Raw genomic sequence first — 12,158 nt, 5'->3', positions numbered from 1 at the left:
CAAGGGCGTCTGATCAAAGAAACTGCCCTTCTCAAACTCATGCTATGCCTCCATTAAAACAAGAGGACTAACTACATACTAGTTTCTTCTAGAAACAGAGACTTTCGCAGACCTAATACCTAGCTCCCCATTTGGGGTCAAGAAACAGCAGCCCACAAACGGCATGACTACCAAGGCCTCAACAGGATAGAGCCAAATCTGGGCCCTCTGGCATATTCCATCTACAGGAGGGGCAGTCTCCTTTGTCCTCAGTCTCTTGCCACATGCCATGGTACTGGAGGAAGTCACCCCCTCTCCTAGACCAGTTGGCTACCTGGGGAGCCCCTTGGGATTAACCAAGTAAACAGCAATAGGAGTTTGCAGACTGTATGAATGATACTGTCGGCCATCAGAAATATTGATTTTTTTGTGTGTTGTTTTTTAAATTAGTGGAATCTTGCTACGTTGCATCTCTTAGGATGTCCCCAAGAGTCAACACAATTGGCCAAACTTGAGGCAGTCATCTTAGCACTGGATGACCTGGTCGAGAAACGGCCCCCATCTTCACATTTACTGCAAACTTTTGGGCCATTCCCTCAGAGTTGCCCACTTCAGAGTAAAAAACTCTAGGAATCAAGCCCAGGGGCGGTGGCTAAAGCCTGTAATCCCAGCACTTTGGGAGGCTGAGGCAGGTGGATCAGGAGGTCAAGAGATTGAGACCGTCCTGGTCAACATGGTGAAACCCCTTCTCTACTAAAAATACAAAAAATTAGCTGGGCATGGTAGCGTGTGCCTGTAATCCCAGCTACTCAGGAGGCTGAGTCAGGAGAATTGCCTGAACCCAGGAGGCGGAGGTTGCGGTGAGCCGAGATTGCGCCATTGCACTCCAGCCTGGGTAACAAGAGCGAAACTCCGTCTCAAAAAAAAAAAAAAAAAAGCTCTAGGAATCTCCTACCTCACAGATACCTAAAGCAGCATAAATGTAAATCACACATGTCTCTACCTATGACCACAATACAAGGCCAAACAACTCCTTATTTCCTTCAGAGTTAGATATGACTGATAATAACCAAGGCATACATTTCATTTCCTAGAATACACAATTCTGGGTTCTTGTAAAGCTATCCAATGGAACTTTCATGTCCCTGATAGGTGCCAGATAGTCAATTTATTCTATTTTATTTATTTATTTATAGAGACAGGGTCTCATTACATTGCCCAGGCGTATCTCCTGGGCTCAAGTGAACCTCCCACCTCAGGCTCCCAGCCTCCCAATTGAATTGTGCCCAGCTCAGATAGCTAGTTTAATTGAGGTCTCCTCAATTTCTTTTCAAATTCCAGTCTAGCAAGTGGACCCCTAAATGGGTCTGTATGTTGCCGGAGGTCCTAATCTGTCTTAATAAATGTTCAGTCTTCCCCCATCTGGTAAGTGCTGTAGGCCAGATCAAGGGTGCATAATTTCCCATGATCCCTTAATCATAGATTGTCCCAGGGACCAGGCATTTGCTCATCTGCTTTCATTGATCTGCTGTTCAGGGACCCAAACCCTTCAAATCAGCCATTGTTTCAACCAGGTGATACATGTTGAGGCTCCTATGCTTGCATTTGGCTAATACAAACCCTACCATCCAAAGATCTTGCCAGTTTTTCCATCACCATTCAAACCAACAACTGAGGCAAAAGGTCCACAATAATTGGCCAAGTTAGAGGTCCTGCCTACAGGATGATGCTGAAGCTCCCACCTCTCAGCTTCATACTAGTACCATAGAGGCATTAAAACAACACACAAATCAACTTGAGTGGATATTCTTTTTAAAAGGGATACCCCAGTTCCACATCCCAGATGACGTTGCCCTGGGCCAGGAGCTCACCATGGTCTCCAATGACGTCACCCTAGCTGTCTTAGTCCATTTGTGTTGCTATAAAGGAATACTGAGGTGGGTGGATCACGAGGTCAAGAGATGGAGACCATCCTGGTCAACATGGTGAAACCCCGCCTCTGCTAAAAAATACAAAAAATTAGCTGGGCATGGTGGCACGTGCCTGTAATCCCAGCTACTCAGGAGGCTGAGGCAGGAGAATTGCCTGAACCCAGGAGGCAGAGGTTGCGGTGAGCCGAGATCATGCCATTGCACTCCAGCCTGGGTAACAAGAGTGAAACTCCATCTCAAAAAATGAAAAAGAAAAGAGGTTTATTTGGCTCACAGCTCTGCAGGCTGAACAAGAAGCATGGCACCTGCATCTGCTTGGCTTTTGGTGAGGGCTTCAAACTGCTTCCACTCATGGTAGAAAGTGAAGGGGAGCTGGAGTGCAGAGATCACTTGGCAAGAGCAGAAGGAAGAGAGAGAGTGGGGAGGTGCCAGGCTTTTTTTTTTTTTTTTTTTTTAAACAATCAGTTCTCAGGGAACTCTGGCAGGAACTCACCGAGGGAGAAGTGATTCATCACCGTGAGGACAGCACTAAGCCCTTCATGAGGATCAGCTCGCATGACCCAAACACCTCCCATTAGGCCCCCACCTCCAACATTGGGATCAAATTTCAGCATGAGATTGGGCGTGATGGCAGATGCCTGTAGTCTCAGCTACTTGGGAGGCTGAGGCAGGAGAATCGCTTGAACCTGGGAGGCGGAGGTTGCAATGAGCCCAGATTATGCCGCTGCACTCCAGCCTGGGTGACAGAGCAAGACGCTGTCTCAAAATAAATAACTCAGGGGAAATAACTCAGCAGTAACTCCAGGGAAAGGTGAAAATTCCACTCTGTTTCAGGGCTGCCTAGTTGAAGCTTCATATACTAATGAAGACTCTTTGAAGGGATGAGCTCTCCTGGTGTGTATTTTATTGCTCAATCTGCCCCTGACATTAGGAGGAAGCTACACAAGGAAGAAATGGGACCTCAAATTCCAATGAGCCAACTCTTGGGAGTTTACAGCAATAGGGATAGAGCAGTTAATAAGGCAGTGGTCCCAATAGTTGCTAATCCTTACACAATATTGACCCAAGTTCGTGAAGATGTTAATTGGTTCACGGTATTCGACTCATAGGTTGTTTTCTTTTGTGTACCTTTACATCTGGACTTCTAATATGTTTTTGCATTTGAATGGACTGATCCATACATTCATGCTACATCTCAGTTTACCTGGACTGTCCTCCCCTAAGGTTTTAGGGACAGTCCCCATCTCTTTGGGAATGCATTGGCAAAAGAATTAAGGGAACTACAATTAACTATTGAATTCCTCCTACAATATGTGGATGACCTATTGCTATCCAGCCCTACTAGGGAAGACTCAGAAATACATACAGTTCAGGCCCTTAACATCACTGTGCTGACTTCCATCCCCATGCATTGGATTGGCCTCTTCTTGAAGGTTACGTGTATGGATTCACATGGTGTGCACTGCTTTTTGTCCAGGGTCTTTCACTTGATATCCTGTTTGTGAGATTGACAGCACAAGGATTAATTTCTGTCTTGAGACTCTTGATGCAGTTGTTCCTTGGTTTATACAGATTCCCTTTACCTCACTTGCACCCTCACAAATCATAGCTCCATAGTAGCAGAACACCCAACATTTTCTTTTTTTCTTTTTTTTTTTTTTAAGACGGGGTTTCACCATGTTGGTCAGGCTGGTCTTGAACTCCCGACCTCAGGTAATCCGCCCGCCTTGGCCTCCAAAGTGCTTGGATTACAGGTGTGAGCCACCACGCCCAGGCACCCAACATTTTCTGAAAAAAACAGAAACAGAGCAGAAAGTCGGGCATCAGGCAGTTTAGACCCATGCTTTTCTTTTTTTTTTTCTTTTTTTTTTTTTTTTTTTTGGAGACGGAGTTTCGCTCTTGTTACCCAGGCTGGAGTGCAATGGTGCAATCTCGGCTCACCGCAACCTCCGCCTCCTGGGTTCAGGCAATTCTCCTGCCTCAGCCTCCTGAGCAGCCGGGATTACAGGCACGCACCACCATGACCAGCTAATTTTTTGTATTTTTAGTAGAGACGGGGTTTCACCATGTTGACCAGGGTGGTCTCGATCTCTTGACTTCATGATCCACCTGCCTTGGCCTCCCAAAGTGCTGGGATTACAGGCTTGAACCACCGCGCCCAGCCTAGACCCATGCTTTTCAATCCTCCCTGAGTGCCTGGAGAACTTTTAGAGCTCCTCATGTCCAGGCTTCATCCCAGAATTTTGTTATATTTGGCCCATAGTCAGGACATCCCCAGGTGGTTCTTTTGTTCAGGGAGGTTGAGATACACTGACTTAAGTTCATTATAAAATAATTGCTGGTATGAAATGTCTCTCAGGGTCCCATGGCTGTAAAGGGGGAAGGGCTTGCCCCTGAACGGTGTTGGATTCTGTAGGATGGAGATTGAACGGGATGAATGTTACATAGATGGTGATCATGACCCTCTATAGACTCTTGCCCCAGGGATGTTTTTTGTGCTCTTGGTTTGATTTCCAGGTTACAGGTCAACATTTTCTTTGCATAGAAGGGAGCAGCCTCATTCTGGGCTCCTGCTCTTGTCTTGAACACCAGACTGAATATAGAGCTTCATTTTTATCTTTTTTTTTTTGAGAAGGAGTTTCGCTGTTGTTACCCAGACTGGAGTGCAATGGCATGATCTCGGCTTACCGCAACCTCCGCCTCCTGGGTTCAAGCAATTCTCCTGCCTCAGCCTCCCAAGCTGAGACTACAGGCGTGCACCACCATGCCCAGCTAATTTTTTTGTATTTTTAGTAAAGATGGGGTTTCACCTTGTTGACCAGGATGGTCTCGATCTCTTGACCTCATGATCCACCTGCCTCGGCCTCCCTAAGTGCTGGGATTATAGGCGTGAGCCACTGCACCCAGCCTTCATTTTTATCTTTACCCACATATTGCTGTCCTATTTCTCCATGAAAGGGTGTCTTCTTCCCAAATCAGAACTGAGCTACCTGATGGAATATGAGCAAGATTATTGTGTGATAAAGAGACCCCTCTCCGAAAGTTCCTGTCCAGGTAGGTGACCAAGAGCTGGGTAGGTGGGGGACCCTGAACTCCACAGATCAGTTGGGGACCTCTTTGGGAAGAGGGAAGCCTCTTGTTGCGACCTCCCTGGGGGCTTGTGATCCATACAGCCTTTTGACCATCCTCTTACCTCTTATACACTTCCCTGCTACTGGAGGAGGCGTAGGTTGTATTGGTTAAAAATCAAGCTCCAAGCTCCACGTCTTTGGGCTTAATACTTGACATTGCCCCTCTCCAGCCTTGTGAGACATTGCATGATTTCATCAGTGTAAAAGCTGGCTAAGTTAATGCTGGCTATTGTAACACAGAAACACTTTGTGATATCAGCATCCCAGCACAGGGAGAGTTTTGGGGTTTTGCCTTTTTCTTTTCCTCATTCATGCCAAGATGCACTCAGGTCAGCAAGGAGCTCTGCACCACACAGTTATTCTGGGAACAAGAAACATTCTATTGTCAACATGCGTTTAACTTAAAGTTTTCTTGGCATTATCTGTCAGCAGGAGAACATGAGAAAGGCAAGTCATACCCACTTGCACACACACATTGCTGTATGGGCAACATATGGACCAAACTGGGCATTTGGCCACACCTGGATTCTCAGAGCTAGGAAGTGGTTTAGCTGTGCACCCAAAAAGAAGAGAAAATGGGTTTAATGGACATCTATCTTGTTCTGCTACACTTAGCCTACATTTAGCAAATGGTGGTAATAATACTTTTCATCTCCTTGGATTGTCTGAGGGTGTAGTTAGATAATATGTGGAACTATATGAGTTCCACATTGTTATTACAGGTATTGTGCCACTGTGAAACACAGTGGCTCTAAAAGACTTAGCTTTTTGTATTGGTATTGTGCCTGTAATAACATTGATTACAATGAATCATAATAACACATTTCTTTTTTCTCTCTAATTTCTTTTATTTTTAATTGACAAATAACATATTTATGGAGTACAATATGATACTTTGATACATATTTACAATGTGGATTGATTACATCAAGCTAACTAAATCTATCATTCCATATATTAATATGGATTTTTATAATAAAACATTTATAATCTATTTTAGCAATTTTAAGATATACAGTACATTGTTTATTATAGTCACAGTTCTGTGCTGTAGATTAATAAAACTTATTCCTCCTTTTAAACTGAAATTTGTGCCCTTGATCGACATTTTTCCCTCCTCTTTCTCTCCCCCTCCTCCCAGGCCCTCTATTCTCTACTTCTATGAGTTCAACTTTTTTCAATTCCACATATAAATGAGATCACACAGTGTTTGTCTTTCTGTGCTTGACTTATTTCAATTGGTGTAATGTTTTCCAGGGTCATCATGTTGTTTCAATTGACAGAATTTCTCTCTTTTTCTAAGGCTGATTAGTGTTGCATTGTCAATCTATGCCCTACTTTCTGTACTCATTTATCCTTTGACAGACACTTAGGTTGATGCTTATGAATGATGCTACTGATCATGACAGTGGAGATATATTTTAGGCATACCGGTCACAATTTATTTGGATATGTAAGCAGAACTGGGATTGCTTGATCATATGATAATTCTATTTTCAGTTTTTTGAAAGATTTTCATACTATTTTCCATAATGGCTGCATTAATTTACATTTCTACCAAGAGTGCACATTTCTTTCTGGGCTCAGACAGAAAAGAGCCTTTCTTCCTCTATCAGTTCCTGTCTCCATTTACACTCTGCATCCCCCCATTTCCCACCTTCTTCATCCACCTATCTGTCTGTATGTACATGCATTGTTCCATTTGTCAGACACTTAGAAGCAGTCATTTCTCCATGTCTACCTCCTCCCCCTGACCCATAAAACCTTGAGGTATCTCTTGGTCTTGTTTGTCCCACATCTGGGCGCTGAAGGCACCTAGGAGACATCATTGTGTTAATTGACACCACCAGAGATTGACGGTCTCCCTTTCTGGTAGTTCCTCAGACTGCACAGTCAGCTGCATATTTCCGGCCAACCCCTCCTCAGCCTCTTAGAGTTTGTTCCAAAACTTTACCCTTCTCCCCAATCCCATATCCCCATGTGAACGTCTCAAAGGCATTTCAGATTCATCATGCCTAAAAAGGAACTCACGATCTTGTCCGCTGCTCCCACTTCCCCAGTTGTAGCGACTGGCTCTGCCATCCAGAAAATTTGAGAGAGTAGGAAAAAAACCTCACACAAAAGCTCAACATTTCAACCCAACATCCCAAGTTCTCTCCATTTTACATCTTACACTTCCGAATTCATCATCTGCATCAACTCGGTCAGCTCCACCACTAACACCCTAGTTCACAACATCATCACCTCTTGCCTGCATGATGCTAACAGACTCCTAACTGATCTCTGCAGATCTGCTCTGGGGCTTTGTTCCGCTCTGTCTCCTGCGTCAGTTCCCCATACACTGAGATCTTATTCCAAACCTTCTTTCCTTTACTTCCTTCCTCCCTTCCTCCCTTCCTTCCTTCCTTCCTTCCCTTCCTTCCTCTTCTCTTTCTTGCACAGGATGTCAGTCTGTCATGAAGGATGGAGTGCAGTGGTACAGCTGCAGCCTCAACCTCTTGGGCTCAAGCAATCCTCTCACCTCAGCCTCCCAAGTAGCTGAGATTACAGGCACACACCACCACACCCAGCTTATTTTCAATTTTTTTTGTATAGACAGGGTCCCATCATGTTGCCCAGACTGACCTCAAATTCCTGACCTCAAGTAATTCTCCCACCTCAGTTTCCCAAAGTGCTGGGATTACAGGCATGAGCCACCACACCTGGCCATGTGATCTACTCTGAAAGACACTTTGCACCTGGTTAGATACCAAGTAACACACCCAGGGCAGAAATCATACACGTGTGGTACGTGGAGAAAATTATGAGTGAGTGTAAACCTTCCCCAGCAACAGGTGCAGAGAAGATAGAGAAGTCCATCAGAAAGGAGTAGGGCAGGATCTTGCTTATGAAGACCTGAAGCAACCACATGTCAGAAGAGTCTTTCCCATGCAGGGAGGATGGGGACTTTCTAGCCACAGCAGGCTTTCTCCAGCACCAGGTCACTCCTAGCATGGAGGAGCCACAAAAGAGCATATCATGTGCAGCAGCCTTTCTCTTCCTGCAAAGGCATTACCAGTGCAGTGAATTTGGAAATGCCTTCAGCCACAATTTCACAGTTGTTCAGCACCAGAGAGTCTGCCCTGGGGAAAAGGCCTTATGGGTGTAGAGAATATGGGGAATTCTGTAGACAGGCCTCCACTCCCAATATGCATCTGAGTTCACACTGAAGAAAAGTCTGTGTAGCAAATGAAACGCCTTTAACAGCATGTGAGATTTACTGAGCATCAGCAAATCCGCATTGGATGAAGGCCTTATGAGTGCACCTCCTAAGAGATGTGAGCTGGGGACTCTGCCTTTCTATCTAGAGCAGTGGTTAAATTTGACAATCACTACTCTGACCTCTTTAAACACCAAAGAGTTCACACCAGAGAAAAAACCTTATGAGTACAGCAAATGTGAGAAATTATTCAAAGCTCCAGCCTCAGTAAACAGCTTATGCCCAGCAGCTAAAGGTCACCAGATCTTGTCTCATCAAGACACTGTCAGCCCACCCACCCAAACATGTAGTCCACCAGAAGAGGTCAGTAATTCTGGGCACTGTGAAAAGTGAAAGCATTATATCCAAAGAGGCACCTCAGGATGGAGCAGAAATGAGAAAACAATGAAAACACAATGTTGCAATCACTTTTGCTCATTCCCATGGCCCACTCCAATAGCCCCACATGTAAGAGAAGCTGGGATGTGCTGTCCTCCAGAGCAACCAGAAAGAGATAGAAGGACTGATAAGCCCCAGCCATTTTCTAGCAAAATCCACTTATTTAGTCATCGGATTTCCATTCTATTATTTATCCTATACATTCTGCATTCTTACATGCTTCTTAATATGAGAAGCCAAAATCTCCACCCATAATTTTTAATGGCAAAACCCTCAGTTAATTTTGCAGCAACCTATATAAAAATGTTCATGATATTCCTGTATTAACTTTTACCTATAGGATCTATAGTGACGTTTTCTCATTCCTCATATTGATAATTTGTATATTTTCTATTTCTTGACAAAACTTTGCTAGGTTTATCAATTTCATTGATCTCAAGCTTCTAGTTTCACTGATTTTCTCTAAGTTTTTTCTCCTTATTTCATTGATTTCTGTTTTGATCTTTAATATATCCTTTTTCTGAATTTGTTTCTTTTCTTTTTCTGATTTCTTTTTTTTTTTTTTTTTTTTTTTTTTTGAGACTGAGTTACCCAGGCTGGAGTGTAATGGTGCGATCTCGGCTCACTGCAACCTCCGCCTTCTGGGTTCAAGCAATTCTCCTGCCTCAGCCTCCCGAGTAGCTGGGACTATAGGCTGCACCACCATGCCCAGCTAAATTTTGTATTTTTAGTAGAGACGGGATTTCACCGTGTTGACCAGGATGGTCTCGATCTCTTGACCTAGTGATCCATCCGCCTCGGCCTCCCAAAGTGCTGGGATTATAGGCGTGAGCCACCGCGCCCGGCCTTTTTTTCTGATTTCTTTTTTTTTTTTTTTTTTTATTGTATCACAAGAATCTTTAATGTTTACTTTAAAGTTGACTCACGGTAGGGTTGTATATGTGTTTAGTAAATTGTGCCAAGTGCTCACATTGAGACCAGTCCAGTTCAAATCAGTTTACTCCACGAGAATGTCTTCTGTGCCCAGCAAGGTCATGAAGGGCCTTGACTTTTCTCTTGGTTAGGCCAGCTTTGCTGGTGAGTTCTTCCAAACTCTGCAGGAGCAGTCTACCCCAACACACATCACCAGTCCCATATAAAATAATAAGATGCAAACTTTCTCAAGGTACTTCGTCAGTTTAGCATGTCTCAGGTACAAAAATCCAAGAAAGGTAGCATAAAAGCGAAAGCACCAACCAAGCTTACATATAAACAAACATGCATACATCCTAAATACTACACAAGAGTACCCAAATGAATACAACATTGCATTAAAGGTATAAAAGCACTGTACTGAAAACTTAAAAGTTACACGTGAATACTGCACTGTAAATCCCGAACACTCTAATGACCCACCCCCACCCTTCCACAGCCCCGGTGAGGGTCAGAAAGCATTTCATCTGCCTCCAGACCTTACTAGTCCTCGGAGACACTGTTGCGGGGGCAGTGGGCAGCGGGATTAGCCTCCCGCAGAGCTCTGGCCTCCTCCAGGGCTTCTCTGTATCGGGAGGGCCAGGCCTGGGGGTCTTTCTTAAAGACCCTGGCCAGGAACTCCATGATTTGCATCTTGGTGATTTCACGGCTGGCCCGGGAGCCCCAGAAGAACTCATACTCTGGCGGCTCCACGTACGGGACGCGCTGGTACTTCAGGTAATTCTGTTGGACGAACTCCTCGGTGATGAGCTTTCGCACGTCCCCGAAGGTGGAGTGCTTCTTCCAGGGCCGCAGCCCCAGGATGCGCAGCACGTTCCAGACGGCGCTCTCTCTGGCGCCGCGGCCCTTCACGTAGATGAGGCTCAGGATCATGAGCAGGAGGCCCGTCATGGGCATGCGGTTGCTCAGCGCCACCCTGTCCAGCTCCTCCGGCTCCAGCGCTTTGACCAGCGCAAACTCCATGGTGTGCAGGCTGGTCAGCCTCAGGTTCAGCCCGAACACCCGGGCGAGGATGAGGCTGGTGCGCCGCAGGATGCTCCTGCACCACTTCTTGTAGCTGCCGATGACATCTTTCACCATGTCTGGAAACCAGATGATCATCTTCTTCTGGTCCTTGACCAGCACGTACCACATGAGCTCGTGCGCCTTCTGCACCAGCTGCGCCGGGGCGGGCGGCGCCGGGCCTGGCTGGGCCGCGCTCGGGGCCTGGTGGGCGCGGCCCTCCTCTGCGGCCTCCAGCAAAGCCTTCGGGTCGACCTCGTCGCTCCGGGCCTGGGGCGGCGGCGCGGCCTGCGGGGCGGCCGTCGGGCCTAGGGGAGGGCTCTGCGGCTCCGCCAGGGTCGCGGACGGAGGAACCCCCCCCCCGGAACCCCAGGGCTGCTCTGCGCCTCGGAGCTGGGTGCCTCGGCGGCAAAGCTAGGGTCGCTCAGATCCTTACTCTGCTCTGACATGTCTGCGCCGTCTGGCAAGGGCAGGGCCTCTGCGTCCAGGAGCTCTTCGAGCCTGCGCTCCCTCCGCGGACCCCTGGAGAGGAACTTTTCTGATTTCTTAATGTGGAAACTAAGACCCATGATTGAGACCCTTCAGTAGAGCTCTAGAAAGTATTCACCTTGCGTACTGAAACTTTGTACCCGTTCAGTATCTCCCCAGTTCTCCTCCCAGACCTGGTACCCACCATTCTGCTCTCTGCCTCTATGAGCTTAACTGTTTAAGATACCTCATATAAGTGGGATCATACAGTATTTGTTCTTCTGTGACTGGGCCATTTAAATTAGCATAATGCCCCCTGGGTTCATCCATATTGTTGCACATGGCAGGATTTCCTCTTTTTTTAAAGGCTGAATAATATTTCATTTTATATATATCCAGAGCAAATGTTTTTTAAATTGATCAGGTTTTTGTCCCCTTTGTGCTTTGGTATCATGTCTGAGAATTCTTCACCTCACCCTTGGGCCTGACAATTTCCTCAAATGCTTTTATGGTTTTGAGGTAGGAGACTCAACTCCAGAGGTAGGGTCAGACATTAGACCAAATTGAGGACTTGCTAAAACAGGGATGAAGTGGAAGCAGCTTTCCATAAGACACACCCACCAGTGTGCCATGTCAGTTTACATTGCCGTGGCAACCCCAAACGGGGCAAAGTATTATGTAAAAATGTAAACACTATTCTGAGGCTCCTATTGAATCAGTCAACATATTTTATATTTTGACAAATATCAGAGTCTGCAAAGAAGTATCTCAGCCCCTCCGCCAGCAGTGTATTGTAACGATGTTGCCAATGATACAGAATCTTAATAATAACATCATTAGCTTTTATGTTCTTGTCGGTATGTTCCAGGCCCAGTGCTAAGCAGTTCTTAGTTACTTCCCACTAAACAAGTGGCTTTGTCTCATTTATTTACTGAAATTTAAAGAGCCCAGATCTCAAATGTTTGGAGCATCTACTTTTCCTGGACATCTTAAGCAGAATGCAGGGCCCCACCCCCAGAGTACCTACTCCTGCCTCAG

The 12,158-nt window shown here is 45.8% G+C and overlaps 1 protein-coding gene across 1 annotated transcript; it reads right to left on the bottom strand.

Annotated features, from left to right (window-relative positions):
• Nucleotides 1-9,530: 9,530 nt before the first annotated feature.
• Nucleotides 9,531-11,236, bottom strand: LOC100896298 (necdin-like). Its single transcript, XM_008987726.4, is given in 2 exon segments — nt 9,531-11,015; nt 11,018-11,236. Coding segments are annotated over 2 exon segments (1,086 nt in total). The 5' UTR covers nt 11,222-11,236; the 3' UTR covers nt 9,531-10,133.
• Between the last annotated feature and the right edge of the window lie 922 nt (nt 11,237-12,158).

The sequence above is a fragment of the Callithrix jacchus genome, chromosome 22 (genome assembly GCF_049354715.1).
Source record: "Callithrix jacchus isolate 240 chromosome 22, calJac240_pri, whole genome shotgun sequence".
NCBI classification, from domain to species: domain Eukaryota; kingdom Metazoa; phylum Chordata; class Mammalia; order Primates; family Cebidae; genus Callithrix; species Callithrix jacchus.
This window is presented reverse-complemented; position numbering and strand designations above follow the sequence as displayed.